This window comes from Carcharhinus amblyrhynchos, chromosome 14 (assembly GCF_965287045.1).
Source record: "Carcharhinus amblyrhynchos chromosome 14, sCarAmb.v2.hapA, whole genome shotgun sequence".
Taxonomy (NCBI): domain Eukaryota; kingdom Metazoa; phylum Chordata; class Chondrichthyes; order Carcharhiniformes; family Carcharhinidae; genus Carcharhinus; species Carcharhinus amblyrhynchos.
Window position 1 is genome coordinate 35,008,473 of NC_137337.1, and position 17,033 is coordinate 35,025,505.

At 39.9% G+C, this 17,033-nt stretch overlaps 1 protein-coding gene across 2 annotated transcripts in view; it reads right to left on the reverse strand.

Moving 5' to 3' along the window:
* l2hgdh (L-2-hydroxyglutarate dehydrogenase) overlaps positions 1-17,033 on the reverse strand; it is a 35,531-nt gene that overhangs the window by 10,034 nt on the left and 8,464 nt on the right. The window contains exons 4-9 of one of the 2 annotated variants that reach the window (XM_080202642.1): positions 12,349-12,480; positions 9,718-9,880; positions 6,061-6,095; positions 3,917-4,084; positions 2,034-2,191; positions 1,187-1,318 (exon numbers count right to left, since the gene is read on the reverse strand). In XM_080202642.1, coding sequence (XP_080058768.1) covers positions 1,187-1,318; positions 2,034-2,191; positions 3,917-4,084; positions 6,061-6,095; positions 9,718-9,880; positions 12,349-12,480 — 788 coding nt within the window. The remainder of the gene's footprint in view (positions 1-1,186; positions 1,319-2,033; positions 2,192-3,916; positions 4,085-6,060; positions 6,096-9,717; positions 9,881-12,348; positions 12,481-17,033) is intronic. The other variant, XM_080202643.1, reaches the window with a different exon arrangement.

Below are 17,033 nucleotides of genomic sequence, written 5' to 3' on the forward strand. Positions count from 1 at the left end.
TAAATCCCTTCTGTAGAACCAGTTAGCATAGAAGCCAAAGATGCTTGTACAATGCTAGATTTACAGCTTTATAACACTTCTGGACAGAAATCCAGACAGCTGTTTTCAGAGAAGGATATATCCTCACAATAGCAAAACATGAGACAAGTAAGCCCAGTTTCTGGCAGCTCCCAGTTTCCAGATTTCAGAGAGGGGAAAGAGACACTCTGATCTCTCTCAATTCAAACAGCAACCAAACTTGAATATTCTGTGTAATCCTAGCTTCACATGATCATACCTGTCAATCATCCCAATAAACCATAGGCTGCAAAATTCCAGGGGAAAATACTCAAAAACAGCAGGACAGCATTAGTTCAGATAAAACATTCTACCAATTAGATGCAAATATGCTGCTGCAATAACATAGGATTCCAGTTGTAGACAGAATGGCTCTGAGTGCATAGAATTGCTATAGCTGATACTGCACAAGAACATGACCCAAAGGCACAGTATCATCACAGGATTCAGACCCTAATATCCAATCATCACAATACATTTAATAATTTGACAAAAAAAGTTGATTATTAATCTTAGAAGTAGTCTTTTTCCATGTAAGAATGCTGTAGTTTCAAACACACTTTCCAGGTGAAACAGCAGTTTACTTGTATTTTTTTTCAATGCATTGGGTGAGATTGGTCAGCCTCCCAGGCACATGTTTCTCAGCTGTGGACAGCAGCATGCTGTTTATTGGTGATTGGGCTTTGGTCCCACCACTGTCAGTGGGATTTCCCACTGCAGGAACCCCACGCCATCAGGACCAGATAGATAATCCTGCTGGTGTGAACACCCAGAGAATTCTGGCCACTATTTTGTAAGAGCTGCTCACAATGTATTCTGTAATTCAAAGACTAAATGCAGATTGGAATCACTTTGTAGAATTTGTTCGTTCAGTTCGTATGTGTCCAGTGGCTTGTCATTTGCACTTTCACCCTGCTCTCTGTCCTCAGCCTCTTACACTACCCTAATGAAGCTCAATGGAATTCCACGTGCCCCCCCCCCCCCCAGCCACCTCAAACCCCACAACACACACCAAAGTCAAATCATTATGGTGATGGCAACAAACACAAGGCCGCCAGAAATAAAGTAAACCAGAAGTGGAGATGAAAACACTGGAAATTCAATGTGCTTCAATTCTCTTACAACTCACCTGGTGACATCGTTGACAGTGAGGTCTGGTATGTATCGCTGAAGCTGTTTCACTTGGGCAGCAATAACCAATCCTCTGTACAATTCATTTATACCAAAAGCCACATTTTTCAATACAAGTTTTTGAACCCCGCTGGTAAAGACAAGATGGAGAAATTTAAGTTTTTGATAATCTCAAATTAATTAAAGATCCAGGTACAAATAGGAATCCAGTTTCAAACTTTATTGTACTGAGAATTTATTTTTTTTATGAAAAATGAATAAATTGTGATGGGCATAGTGGTTAGCACTGCTGCCTCACAGTGCCAGGGACCCGAGTTCAATTCCAGCCTTGGGTGATTGTCCGTGTGCAGTTTTCTCTCATTGTCTGCGTAGGTTTCCTTCAGGTGCTCTCGTTTCCTCTCACAGTCCAAAGAGCTATAGGTTAAGTGGATTGGCCATGCTAAATTGCCCCTTAGTGTTCCAAGATGTATAGGTTAGGGGGATTAGATACTTGGAATTATGGGGATTGAGACTGGGTAAGATTTTCTGTTGGAGTCGGTGCAGATTCGATGGGCTGAATGGCCTTCCTCTGCACTGTAGGGATTCTTGAATTCTTATACAAAATTTTAATACAAATGTGTATAACACCTCATAGATCAGAAATGGTTACAGAAGGAAGTATATGATATGAACCCCAAGATCAAATGTTTTTCAAATATGCTCCATTTTTATAAAGATTAACTGATGAACAAGTCTAATAAATGGTTTGCATTTATGAACTGTTGGAGGATACAGTTTTAAAACTAAAATACTGTATTAATCCATTCATGTATTATAGAGATTCAGCTCCGAAATCTACTACATACCTATAGCTTACAGCATCTGTAAAATCACGCAGATCAAAGTCATAAACGCTGTAACCTTCCCGTTTAAATGCCAAAACTGCATTGGGTCCAAGCCAGATACTACCATCCATTCTGGGTGTAAAATGCACACCAAGGAAAGGAAGCCTTGGATTTGGAACCTATAAAAGATAGACAATTTAATGGACCTTAACAGAAACATTCAAAGAATCCTGTGGAAGAAACACTTTTCATTCTGATTGTTTAATTAAGTATTCATATCTTAAAAAACAGACACAATTTCAAACAAAAGGTTATGTTGATTAGATATGAGAATTTGGTCAACTGTATTGTGGCGATACAAGCTTGCTCATAAGCAATGCACTAGCTACAGTTTACCATTATGGAAAGAGAAGCACTTAACTAACTGTCAGGTTTGGTTTGCCACATTAAGAAAATCAATGAGAATTTCATTCTAATATATAATGGCATTCATAGTGCTGGTATGTTGCACATTTTGCATCACATTTTGTTTCACAGCAACAAAAAAAGCAGAACCTCAAGAAAATAAGTAACCGTTTGACATGTCTCCCGCTGCCTTGTTTTTCAAATTTTAACATTTCAATTTAACCTGTAAAAAGCCGATGTGAAATCAAGTTTAAAAATATCCTTTATTGCTTTCATGAGAGGGGATACAATTGAAAACAATAATAATTTTGATCAGGGTCATGTGATGCAAGCACAAGAGCAGCTGCGTTTTTGTGAGCTCTGGTACTATACATCTTTTAATTTTCTTTATCCTGGTGCATAACCATAATTATTTGATCTTGGTATGTATAACGTGCTACATTCTTGAAAGATCAGAAGGGCTGGAGGAGGCCAGATGTCAAGGGTCTTCGCTACCCACTGGACCCCAGGTTTCTCTTTACTAGGCCTTCAGGATGATAACGTGTGAGAGGTGCAAAGGCTTTGGTGGAGTTCTGGATGGATCCTGGTGTTGCACACAATCCTGTCACGGCTTTGGTCTTTTCAAACTCCATGGATAGTTATATTATCCTGCAGTTCATCATTAATCCCGAACTTCATTCCCTTGTGATTATACTCCTAATTTCGCAACAGTCTTTTATCCTGACAAGGGTGTGTTATAACTGAGAGTGGAGGTGTTTGTCACTTCAGAAAATCAGGATTGTCCATTTTTACTCTTTGATAGTATTTGTCCACCAGCATGCTCCAAAAGTAAAATGAGGGAGGCCTTACTTTAATGCAAATTACCTTTGCATTCAATCTTGGTTTTATGCTATACTGGGACAGCAGGTAAGGGGTCTGCCCACTCTGCAATATTTTCCAATTTCTGTCAACGTTCCATGCACTTGATAAAGGAACAGCGTTCCTGAAAGCTTGTGGGTTTACTATCAAATAAACTGGTTGGACTTTAACCCAGTATTGTGAGATGTCTTACCATGTTTACCCCAGTCCAATAGTGGCATCTCCACATCATCACTCTGCTTATGGCCAGACAGGGGTGAAGCCAGACTGGGGGAGGGGTCAGACCAGGGGATAGGAAGGGAGGGAAGTGGGGGGAATCTCTGCATTGGGGGTGGGTGGGGGCTGCTGGTGGGGCCAGCGATCGGGAAAACCTCCCGTTTTCTAGCCCATTGGACACTTGGAATTATTTTGTGAAAATTGCTCCAAGAAGTTGTAGCCTCAGAACCTCTTCTTCTGGCTAGTTTGCAAATTGCAAAGAAACTACCCACACTGCCCTTTTCACTTTTAACTTCTCCAACCCAAACATGTATTTAAATATTTGTACCCAATTACATCTGTATTCTATCAGAATTTAAATATACTATCTCTTGTGTAGTTCCTCAAGATAAAATAAACTTCTTACATCCACTCCAAATACTTACGGGATAAATGTTTCCATTGACTAAATAGTGCTTTTCTGGTTTTAGCACCAGGTAATCTCCCCGAAAAGGCACAATACGTGGCTCACTACTACAGCCCGATTTTTGGGATAGCCTGTCTGAATAAAGGCCTCCACATGTCACAACGTAGCTGCAGTGTATTGCAGTTCCCTGTTAAAAATACACACACATATACATAGCAATTCACTGGAATAAGCATGCATCATGTGAAGAAGTGTATTAGAATTAGATTTATTGCTAACCTTTTCCATGTGGCTCTTTTAGTAAGGTCTGAATTATAATATATATATACTTTTTGAAAGTAAACAGAGCTGATTGAAGAAGTGAGCAACTGTGCCATAAAGGAGCAGAATGGTCCCAGCATTAAATTTAGGCAAACTTGTATAAAACCAAAACGATATCAAATAAATTATAATTAGCATCAGTTTCCTTGGATGGAAAAACACAAGTAAGGTTCCTGTCCTGCTTATCCACAATGAAGATTTGCATTTTTGGATGGATAGAGATTACTACAATGTTTTCCATTATTTAATTACCTACTACCCAGAATCAAAAATAAAAAAAATGCCCTTTTGAGTGGATCAGATTCCAATATATATATATAGAGGAGAAATGTTGGAGGAAGAAAAATTGAATATAACGATAGAATTTTGGCTCAAAGTGCACATTTTCTATAAGGAGGTACATACCATGGCTTGGCCTGTCTAGAAAACTACTGAACAGAGAACAGACGCAAGATAAATGGCCTAAAACGTAGAGGGAGACATATCGAAAATTTGCATTACCTTCCTTGTCTTTAGACATTGGTCTTAGATTAAGTGCCAGTAATTCCCAAGTATCGTCAAAATTGATAATTTCTTACATAAGAACCAAGACAGTGGACAAACTATTCCATTACAGAAAATCATCTGGTCCCACTTCTGCAATGTCAACCACATCTGTATTGACCTTATTAGTCACTTATGTCTCTCTCCCCTCGGTAAGCTGATATTGTGTCCATAGATGAAGGTTAGGTGAATCAGCTATCGTAAATGAGTGGGTTCCCGGGACAGGGGGCAGGGTGGAATGCTCTTTCATTGAAAGTTGCAATTTTTTTTGCTCTTTAGAATCCGGATTGCTACGTGAGCTTCTGTATGTAAAAGTGTAGCCCTGCTCTCTGGAAATTACTGCCAAAAAACCTCCATGGCTTCGTCTTATTTGCACCTTCAAATACTTCCTCAAAACTTGTCTTTGTTACATCCCTCACACTGTAAAGCTACCAGAACATTCTGCTGTTAGCACTGCTCCTCAGTGCCTGGGATCCTGGTTTGATTCCCAGCTTGTATCACTGTCTGTGTGGAGTCTGCACATTCTTCCTGTGTCTGTGTGGGTTTCCTCTGGGTGCTCCAGTTTCCTCCTACAATCCGAAGATGTGCTGATTAGATGCATTGGCCAAGCTAAATTCTCCCTCAGTGTATCCGAATAGGCGCTGGAGTGTGGCGACTAGGGGATTTTCACTGTAACTTTATTGCAGTGTTAATGTAAGCCTACTTGTGACACAAATAAACTTTAAACTTCAAAAGCTGTATAATTATAAGTAATATCTCACAGGAATTCTCCAAAATATACATGATTAAGGTCAGACAGGTCTAAATATTTACAATCAGGAATGCAATATTTTCCAATTTCTGTCAACCAGTGTCAGCATGCAGCATTAAGCTGGATGTGTCAGGAATAAATAGGTGTAATGCTCTAAAGTTCTGTCTCAACAAACTTTTCAACACCAACCGTATGAATTTTTTCACTCCCTCCATATCCATTCAATGAGATGGACGATATGTGACGATATTTCTTTCTCTTTTTTCTGAGACCTGGATAGAGGGTTCTCTAAATAATTTCATGCAAACATTCTGTAGCCAACAAAAGGAGTTTCGATCTAATTATGAGTAGCATTCATATCCAGGTCTCAATGTCCAAAATTATTACATCCCGATCTATTTCTAATTTTAAGATAACATGCAGCTTAGATTAATTATGAAAAAAGTAAAGGCTACTTTTAATTTGTTATAAATTAAGCTGGGAATTATACTGTCAGTACTCATTATATCCACCATGTTGTTCCATTTTAGATAATAAAAACTTTTTACCTTCAAACTCTTGATTGTTATTGGATATTTTAGACCTAGAACAAAAAAAGAATCTCTAATCAAAGTATCAGAATAATTGGCTATTTGGGCTCATATTAATACTGCTGATCTTCATGTGTATGAAGTTTGTAAGTTTTTAAGTCGTAAAATTTACAAACAACAGTTGTGCATTGGAAAGAAGCGTATCAGCTCAAAATAACTTTAGCACATGCTGTGTCACAAGTTATACTGAGAATCAAGTTAAATGTAAATCATTTGAATTACTTAAGATTGTGAAGCAAAGCTTAAGAATATTTCAAATTTAAGTTTGGTGATATTATGCTCACAAAGAATAAGAATAGTTATGGAATATTTTACTTTCTAAAAAAAATTCATCTTCTGATTTTATTTTTCACTTCTGGACATCTAGTACTTCTAGGTCCAGTATTGTGTAGAATAGGTGCAGACTTAGTTTGCTGCACTTCATCCCATTATTACACCCACAAAGAAGAACATTCCCAACTGGAATAGCTAGTTTTCTTTCCAACCCCAATTTCTACAATAGAGAATCAATAAGACTGCAAATTTTAGAAATATCGTGTGTAGTTTCATGTCATCATTAGGTTAAGTATTTGCAAGTGCGAACATGAGCAATTTAATTTCATCACCTCTCACCGATCTCAGACCTTCTATTTTGCTCCTCTCTTCAACAGTCTAAAAGCCATCAAATTTCTAACTCTTTTCAGCTCTGACACAGTCATGTGGCTTTAAAATATTAAAGCTGTTTCTCTCACAGATGCTGTCAGACCTGCTGAGTTTTTCCAATTTTTTTTATTTCATTTTGTCAAGCACAGTATGCTAACTCACTTTGTCAACTGTCTATTTATCTAAAATGTTGCCACATATTTACGAAGTATTATAAACTTCCATTTGCATCTGATATTTTATATTTTCATATTGCATACGATGCCTACTTCATAAACAAACAGGGTCGACTCTTCTGGCCTGCAATGCTGCTCAATCTGGGGGGTGGGGGAGCAATTGGAAGGCCGGCGATGGGGGCTGGGGAAAATGTGCTTGTGCTGATGTCCCCACCGACAGATTGTAGGACGATGGGGCTAACCATGAGAAGCAATTAGAAGGCTGGCGGTTGGGAAGCTGTCAACGCGCGCGCGCAAGGGGGGGGGGGGGGGGGGGGGGGGGGTGTTGAGCAACACCAGTGCACATACGCCAAATTCCCTACTGACTGATCAACACGTGCACAATTGCCCATTGACCACTATGCTGCTCTCGAGTGGGATGTGAACCCCTCTCCCCATCAGCATGAATCCCCCGTGCCACTGGAGATTCATTCAACTAATTACGCCCAAAAAAAAGGCAGGAAAATCTCCCATTTTCCCACCCACTGGGCATTTAAGTTTCTTTCAGGGAGAATTGCCCCATGTACTCCAGTTAGACAATGAAAGCAACTCAATCTGTCAGTCACTTCAATGCTATAAATCAAGAGATGACGTAAATGTCTCTAAAGGCACAGAAGTGTGAGTCATAAATTTGGCTTTATTCCAGGTCTTTGGAGGCAGTAGTGAACTTAAGAACATAAGAACATAAGAAATAGGAGCAGGAGTAGGCCATCTAGCCCCTCAAGCCTGCCTCGCCATTCAATAAGATCATGGCTGATCTGAAGTGTCTCAGTTCCACTTTCTCCCCATAACCCTTAATCCCCTTGCCTACCAAAAACCTATCTACCCGTGTCTTAAATATATTTAGCGAGGTAGCCTCCACCACTTCAATGGGCAGAGAATTCCAGAGATTCACCACCCTTTGAGTGAAGAAGTTCCTCCTCAACTCCGTTCTAAACTGCACCCCCCCCCCCCCCCCCTTTATCTTGAGGCTGCGCCCTCTAGTCCTGCTGTCCTTTCTGAGCGGGAAGAATCTCTCTACCTCTACCCTATCCATCCCCTTCATCATCTTATACATCTCTAGAAGGATGAGGGGGGAATCTTATAAACTCCAACGAGTATAAGCCCAGTCTATTCAGCCTCTCTTCATAGTTCAATCCCCTCAACTCCAGTATCAGCCTAGTGAACCTCCTCTGCACTCCCTTCAAGGCCAAAATATCCTTGCGCAAGTGCGGCGACCAAAACTGCACACAGTACTCCAGCTGCGGCCTCACCAGTGCCCTGTACAGTTGCAGCAAGACCTCCCTGCTTTTATATTCAATCCGCCTTGCTATGAAGGCCAGCATCCCATTTGCCTTCCTGATCACCTGCTGCACGTGTAGGCTGGGTTTTTGCAACTCATGCACAAGGACCCCCAGGTCCCTCTGCACTGTAGCATGCTGCAGCTTTTTGCCCTTCAAATAGTAATCCCTCCTACTATTATTCCTGCCAAAGTGGATAACCTCACACTTGCTAACATTGTACTCCATCTGCCACGTCCTCGCCCACTCGCTCAGCCTATCTAGATCCCTCTGCAGACTTTCCACACCCTCTGCACAATTTGCTTTTCCACTTATCTTTGTGTCATCAGCAAATTTCGACACCCTACACTCAGCCCCTTCCTCCAGATCATCTATATAAATGGTAAATAGCTGAGGCCCCAGCACCGATCCCTGGGGCACTCCACTAGTCACCAACCGCCAATCCGAATAGCACCCATTGATACCTACTCTCTGCCTCCTATTAGACAGCCAATCCTCTATCCACACTAACACCTTACCCCCAACTCCATGCCCCCTAACCTTCTGTAGCAACCTTTTGTGCGGCACCTTATCAAACGCCTTCTGAAAATCGAGAAACACCACATCCACCGGTTCCCCTCCGTCCACCTCACTAGTCACATCCTCATAGAATTCCAATAAATTCATCAGACATGACTTCCCCTTAACAAATCCGTGCTGCATCTGCTCTATTAAACAATTCTTCTCAAGGTGCCTCGCTATTTCTTCTTTGATGACGGATTCCAGCATTTTTCCTACAACAGATGTTAAACTAACCGGCCTATAATTCCCTGCCTTTTGCCTGCCACCCTTTTTAAACAGCAGCGTAACATTAGCCGTTTTCCACTTAAATATTGATCACCAAATTGACTAAATCTAGCTCACCTGTATGATGTTTGGGCAGTGCTGACTCCATATGGGTCTCCCTTGACTATTAAGACATATCCAAAGACAGAACCAAAAAGTCACGAATACTTCTTTTAATCAACTAACATTCATTAGATCATACACATGTAAAGCATTGTCATCAGTACAACTTTTGATTCAGAGCACGCTGCAACTTGTAATTTGTGAAAGTGATCCTCCTTTATAATTGTTGTGTTGGAATCATCAAGACTTCCCGGTAATATTTCAGTGTACGCTACTATTTTACTGACTTCTGAGAGGAAATTAAAATTAGCAAACTCTATCACCTAGAAAAATAAGGACAGTAGACTCATGGGAACATCACCAACTGCAAGTCACATACCATCCTGACTTGGAATTATATTGCCATTCCTTCATTGTTGCAAGGTCAAGGTACAAGAAATGTGGGTGTACCTACACCACATGGATAGCAGCAGTTTAAGGCAGCAGCTTACCACTACCCAAGGATGTTTAGGGATGGCCAAATGAGGCTATGCCAGCAATGCTCACATCACAGGAACATTTAAAAAGCACAAATTTTGGTTGGCCCTTACCGTCTGTGCTGCCTGCAGGACTTTCCCTAGTTGTTTGAAAGTCAGTTGCTTCAAACTGCGTTTTAATAGTTCCACCCATTTCACGAAAATCTTTTGCATACGAGAGGGCTACCTCTCTCCAATCCACAATGCCTGTGTTTGGAGAATCCAAAGCCATCAAACCCTACATTACAAAGTAGAAGAAAACATTACGTATGAAAATTCAATTTAAAAAAAATCTTTTGTTCTGCTAACATATTTTATTCCTGAGCATTCCAATAGCTTTACTCCTTTAGAGCTTTATTTGTTTGAGGTTGTAAATCATAGGTTAATATTTAACACAACTAAGAAAGCGAAATTTAAAATTCAACAAATCGAAATTTAAAATTCAACAAATCAAAATTTTACATTCAAGGAGAACAAATACTTAACAAGCTTAGGTTGATTTTGAATATAATTAAAATTTGATACAATTTTCAAAAGATTAAGATCAATGATAAACATTTCTGTGATTTGAGTAACCTTTAGAAAAAGGCATTTCTTAGAATCTTAGAGGTTTTCAGCATGCAAACAGGCCCTTTGGTCCAGCTTGGGCACTCCACCCAGCTTTTACTATCAAGCTAGTCCCAATTGCACACATTTGGTCCATATCCTTCTATACCAATCTTACGCATGCAACTAAACGCTTTTTAAAAAACTATACCCGCCTCTTCTTCTACCTCTGGTAGCTCGTTCTAGACACTCACCACCCTCTGAAAAAACTGCCCCTCTGGACCCTTTCACCTTAAACCTATGCCCTTCAGTTTAGACCTTTGGGAAAAGATGTTGACTATCTAGCTGATCTATACCCCTCATTATTTTTTAGACCTCTGTAAGATCACCCCTAAGCCTCCAACGCTCCAGGGAAAAACATCCCACTCTATCCAGCCTCTCCTTTTAACTCAAACCATCAAGTTCTGGTAGCATCCTAGTAAATCTTTTCTGTACGCTTTCTAGTTTAATTATATCCTTTTTATATTAGGGTGACCGGAAATGTACACAGTATTCCAAGTGTGGCCTTACTAAGGTCTTGTACAACCTCTACAAGACGTCCCAACTCCGGTATTCAATGTTTTGACCAATGAAACCAAGCATGTCAAATGCCGCCTTCCCCACCCTGTCCACCTGCGACTCCACTTTCAAAGGAGCTATAAACCTAGATCTCTTTGTTCTATAACTCTCCCCACTGCCCTACCATTAACTGAGTAAGTCCTGCCCTGGTTTGATCTACCAAAATACATCACCTCACACTTATCTAAATTAAACTCCATCTGCCATTCATCAGCCCACTGGCCCAGTTGATCAAGATCCTATTGCAATCCTAGATAACCTTCTTCACTATCCACTATCCCACCAATCTTGGTATCATTTGTAAACTCAGTAACCATGCCTCCTAAATTCTGATCCAAATCATTAATATAAATGACATAACAGTGGATCCAGCACCGATTCCTAAGGCACACCACTGGTCAGAGGCTTCTAGTTTGAAAACCAACCCTCTACAACCACACTCCGTCATCATGCCAATTTTGTATCCATTTAGCTAGCTCACCTTCTATCCCATGAGATTTAATCTCATGCAACAACCTACCATGTGGTACCTTGCCAAAGGCCTTGCTAAAGTCCATGTAAACAATGTCAACTGCACTGCCCTCCTTGACCTTCTTGGTTCCTCTTTCAAAAAAACTCAAGCAAATTGGTGATACATGATTTTCCACTCACAAAGCCATGCTGACTGTCTCTAATCAGTTCTTGTCTCTCTAAATGCCTGTAGATCCTGTCTCTCAGAATACCTTCTTACAACTTAACCCACTATAGACATTAGCACATTGGCCTGTAGTTCACAGGCATTTCCCTGTAGCCCTTCTTAAACAAAAGCACAACATTTGTCACCTTCCAATCTTCAGGCACCTCATCTGCGGCTGTCGATGATTTAAATATCTCTGCTAGTGGGCCCGCAGTTTCCTCCCTAACCTCCCATAACGTCCTTCATATTTTTAACCTATGTTATCACATTATGCAATATCCTTTTCATATTCATAACTGCATTTATCTATGGTTTATGTTTTGATGTAAAGCTAAGATTTAAAATTCCAAAAATGAACCTTCTCCTAAATGCATTTTGACCATATTGTATTGAAATATTTTGTTTTTGCTTTTTTAAAGTAAGTGCAAAACACAACACATTTTAAGTACTAATATTCCTTTAATGGCCCAGTTGCAAAAGGCTGAGTAACTGAGTCATACAAACAAAATTGTTGCACAGTCTAAGATCAGTTAGGTAATCTAATCCACAGTAATAGTTGAGGCACTTTAGTTCCAACAGCATCCTAGAATAGAGACCACTGAAAATAAGTCAAGTGTTCACACCTATTGATAAACAGTCACCTTGCTGAAAAGCACACGTGGACACTGGGAAAAAGGGTTTGACCATAATGCTATTAAAAGAAAGCCTCCACCATCATTATTTAGCCACATAGGGAAAATGGCCACTTGGGTGAATGGTCAGCAGGTGCTCACTCCTCTGGAATAGTACATTAGCAAAAACCTATACATTTCAGGAATTCAAGAAGTTTGGGAGGGGAGGAAGACACAACATTTAGAACACTTTACCTTACAATAGGGCTCTCGCTTGTGGATTTCTTTTGCATCAATAAGGCGTAGACCTGGGACATTATTCTGCTGTCCACGTTTATACAATGCCTTCAGTCTTGGGATTTCTTCTTGCTCGACAGCAACAATAAGCTTTAACAAAACAAAAAATAAGGTCTGTCAATCAAATATATCTGGATTCATCAAACCTACAAACTGAACTGCCAACTGACTGAAAGGTTCAGTGGTTCAAGTATTCAGTCTATGCAGTTAATTTCCTATATTTAATGGAATACAAGATAACTCACAATAGTTCATTTTGTATTTTCTGTATAAAATTTGCCAGTAGGTTTCAATTAGAATTTTGCCAAATCTTCTGAGAATCTACTGCAGGGTTCATTACTCTTTGGATGAGAACAATTTCCTATTAGTCCCAAATCTCCTTTGAATAACTGAAATCTGTAACTTCTGATTCTATTTTCAGTTTTTCCTTGCATTTATAAAAGCTCAAGTTTCTATAGTCTTTCCACACAACCAGAATCTCTGACTAAGGATCAGCTTTAGGTCATAAAATGTGGAACTCCTCGTCTAATAGCACAAGGGAGAATCTTCATCACGTGCCCCTTGTCACTAATGTCCACATTCCATGACTGATAAAAACAATCTCTTTTCTACTTGAATGTTTCACTTGTGTTCTGGGGCAGAACACCAGCAACTCTGAAAGTGGAGGGGCTTGTAAAATGCAGTGCCTGGTCTGTTTGTCACCTGTCCACACCCTACCATTAAGTCCTGCCCTGGTTTGATCTATCAAAATACATCACCTCACATTTATCCAAATTAAACTCCATCTGCCAATCATCAGCCCACTGGCTCAATTGATCAAGATCCCATTGCAATCCTAGATAATCTTCTTCACTGTCTACTATGTCACCAATCTTGGTATCATTGTCTCCCATTTTTATGGACAGTGGTGACTTAGGTACCTCATCCGGCCCCCGTCACTAATTCAGGCAGGGGGAAACCTAGGGCAAACAGAAAGCCTGGCAGCTTTAGTTGCATGGGCTGGTGTCAGGCAAACAGGATTCCTCCTTTTGCAGGTCCCCTGTGTTTATTGGAAGCATGGTACTTCCCATCTCTCAAACACAGCTTCCCAAACCTCTCATTCCCATCACTGGGGACCTGCCAGACATCCCTGAATACCTTGAACTTGCCTTTGGTGAGACCTCGTTTTGCTCCTCTTGTTTGAGGATTGGCTGTAGTTCTAGCAGTGGCCACCATCGAACCTGATGCTGCCAGAAGTCCAGAGCTGCTGATTATCCTGCCTTAAGAGCATTGCCAGCCATTCCTCCCAGGTTGGGAAGGGGGTGGTGGTTGTGGAAATCTCACCCAAGCCAATTAATGTCTTACCAAATGTTAAATGGCTCTGAGGCAGCTGGTACCAATGGGGTACTTTCTCCACTGATTCAATGGGTGGTAGGGAGAGAAATCCCCACCACCTGAAAATTTCTGGCCTTAGTGGTTTAAAAAATAAATTGTAAAGGTCTTGTCTGAATGGTCTGACTAGAGAACTGCTCAGTTTAATTATAATTTTCCTTGACTTATATTTCACTGTTTGACTACAACATTCAATGTGTCTTATTAGTGGCAGCTTTGTATTAATTGGAAGTTCTGACTGTCAAGTGTATTGAAACTCCAGATCTTTAACTTCTTTAACAGCTATTTACATTTTTCAGGGGGCATGTCATGGTTATTGTTCACCTTTATCTGTATTAAACTTAATTTTGTATTGTTCTTCCCACTTACACATTTTGAGCAGCTTATTTCGTAATTTCAAAACCTCAATTCTTACCTCAGCATGATCTGAAAAAGATCAATTTTTAAAATTACATTTAAAAAAAGTAGAAACAGTAAGAGTCCCAGGTGACGCACAGACCCAACTTATCCCATCCCAACCTAATCCTTTCAACAAGTGTCTTGTTTTTTTGCCCTTCAGCCAATTTCTTAATTAGAATCCCTACAGTTCAGAAGGAAGTCATTTAGCCCAATGAGTTTGTATCGACTCTGACAGAATAGCCGTCTCTCCCTGTAACCCCACACATTTACCATAGCTAATTATTCTAACTTGCATATCTTGGGACACTAAGGGGCAATTTAGCATGGCCAATCCACCTAACCTGCAATCCTTGGATTGTGGGAGGAAACCAGTGCATCCAGAGGAAAATCACGCAGACACGGAAAAACATGCAAATTCCACACAGTGGCCCAAGGCTGGACGAACCTGGGTGTCTGGCACTGAGGCAGCAGTGCTAATCACTGTTACCGTGCCCAAGGCTTATCCTCAACTGCCACACCTTTGATCTTAAGCAATAGTAATTACTGTGAAATTTTCCATACTGTTTCTGGAAGTTCAGGTACAATGTGTCATATGGTTCATCACATCCATCTAGGATAAGGCTTACTCAAAGAGATTGAACAGGCAACTTTAATAGAGTGGAGTCGTTTATTGATTCCATGTTCAATTTGATACACAAGTGTACACATTGCATTGAAAAACCTGATCCTGTGGAAATTTCTAGAATGATGTTCAAATTTACCTGTAATGCTTGTTCCACTACAGGAGGAATGGTGATAGGCATTTCCAGAATTAATGGTATTACCATTTCTCTGTCACACAATGAATTATGTTCATTGTAAGAGTAATTATTATTCTATACTGATGGCATTGACAAAACAAAAGCACAGCTCTGGTCACTGGTCATCCTGCTAAAAAGCTCAATCTGACACCCATACTGGCTTTTGTACAGTTTTCTTTTTGTTGAAATTTATTTTTTATCTTTCCAAATGCTCTTCCTGTTCTTGGGTTGCTCTTTGCCCAATATTCTTTCATCCCCTCAGCCCATTGTAGGATTGCTTGAAGCCCATTTTCACTTCTTGGCCTGCACTCTGCCTCTTGTTTTCTAGGTCTCGTACGCCAACTATGAGCACTTGTAGTACCCCATGTCTGTTCCATTCCTCCCCTGCAAAAGGATATTTTTTCTGCATATCAACGAACAGACCAATAACAGACTTATCTGAAGCCTATTTTCAAGTTGCTGTTTGTTATTAGTGCTATTCTCTACAGCCAGGTACAAACAGAAATGAGCATGCTTGAGGACACTCAGAAGCTGGACATGGGCACAAGAAAAAAAAGGGCTTCAGGTAAGCAGAAAGGAGTGTAAGGGAATAGGCATGAAAAGAGGTTGAGTGACATACAGAAACAAAAGGAGATTTATTTTACAAAAAGAATGCTGAAAACAAAAAGAACATTTATCTTTCAGGAAGAAGGAGAACTTGCAATGCCATTTACGTGAGCCATAGCAAAGATCTACTATTATCTTATTAAAAATCTTGTGAATGAACATTCATCCTACTTTATCTCCTGACAACACTCTTGTATTCCAAAACTTAACTCTAAAAATTCTCTATTCGAATCGTTGTATGTGATGAGATTTATCACCAGTGTGTCCCCTTACTAAATTGACCACAACAATTTTCTTACTCACTGACATTTATATTTACAGCTTTTAAACAAGGCCAGAAAATTAAGAATTCCAATGTGAATAAATGTGATGGAACTATCTTTCGCATTTTTTAAAACTTTAGCAAAGCTTTTCTGTGAAGGCCTCAAATTCTCTTAAAAAGTTGGTTTATAACAAGATATTTTACTTTAACAAGTTACTGAGATCCAGCTCAAAAAGTACAATCATATCTGCACTTGCAGAATTTTCCAACGTCTTGTATTTATGTAGCACCTTTAATATAAAAAACATTTCAAGGTGCTTCACAGGGGCTTTATAAAAACAAATCTGACACTATGGAATTATTAGGACAGGAGACCAAAAGCTTTGTCAAAGAGATAGGTTTGAAACGAGAATCTTAAAGGAGGAGACAGGAATTTAGGAAGCAGAATCTAGACTTTAGGGATTATGTAAATGAAGGCATGGCCACCACTGATGAAATTCAGGAGTCCAGAATGTGGAGGAATGCAGAGATCTCAAGAAAGTTATATGGCTGGAAGACATTACAGAGATAGGGTATAAGACCATAAACTCCCTATCAGGAGATGAAAGGTACAAGAGAAGGTTCTTTTGATCTGTGTGCACGAGAGATATTTTCACTTTGAAAACACTTAAAGAAACCACAAATTGAAGTTTCATAACTTTAAGTTTATTTATTGTCACAAGTCAGTTTACATTAAAACTGCAACGAAGTTACTGTAAAAATCCCCTAGTCATCACACTCTTGACACCAGTTCAGGTACACTGACGGAGAATTTAGCACGGACAATGCACCTAACCAGCATATCTTTCAAACTGTGGGAGGAAACTGGCGCACCCAGAGAAATCCACGCAGACACAGGGAAAACATGCAGACTCCACACAAACAGTGACCCAAGTTGGAAATCGAACCTGGTGCTTGGCACTGTGCAGCAGCAGTACTAACCACTGTGTCACCATACCACCTTATTTCAGGCAAATAATAAACTTATATAAGTACATCACAACTGTGCTTTTGTCATGAACTCCTCCTTAAAAAAGTAGCAGTATATGTAATAGATGTGTATTATTTGTTGATAGCTGAATAAAATTAAGACTTTCTAGAAAATGGACTGTCTTAAGTCAGTCATTTTTCTTGCTTATACAGATTCCGTTGAAAGAACTTTGCTG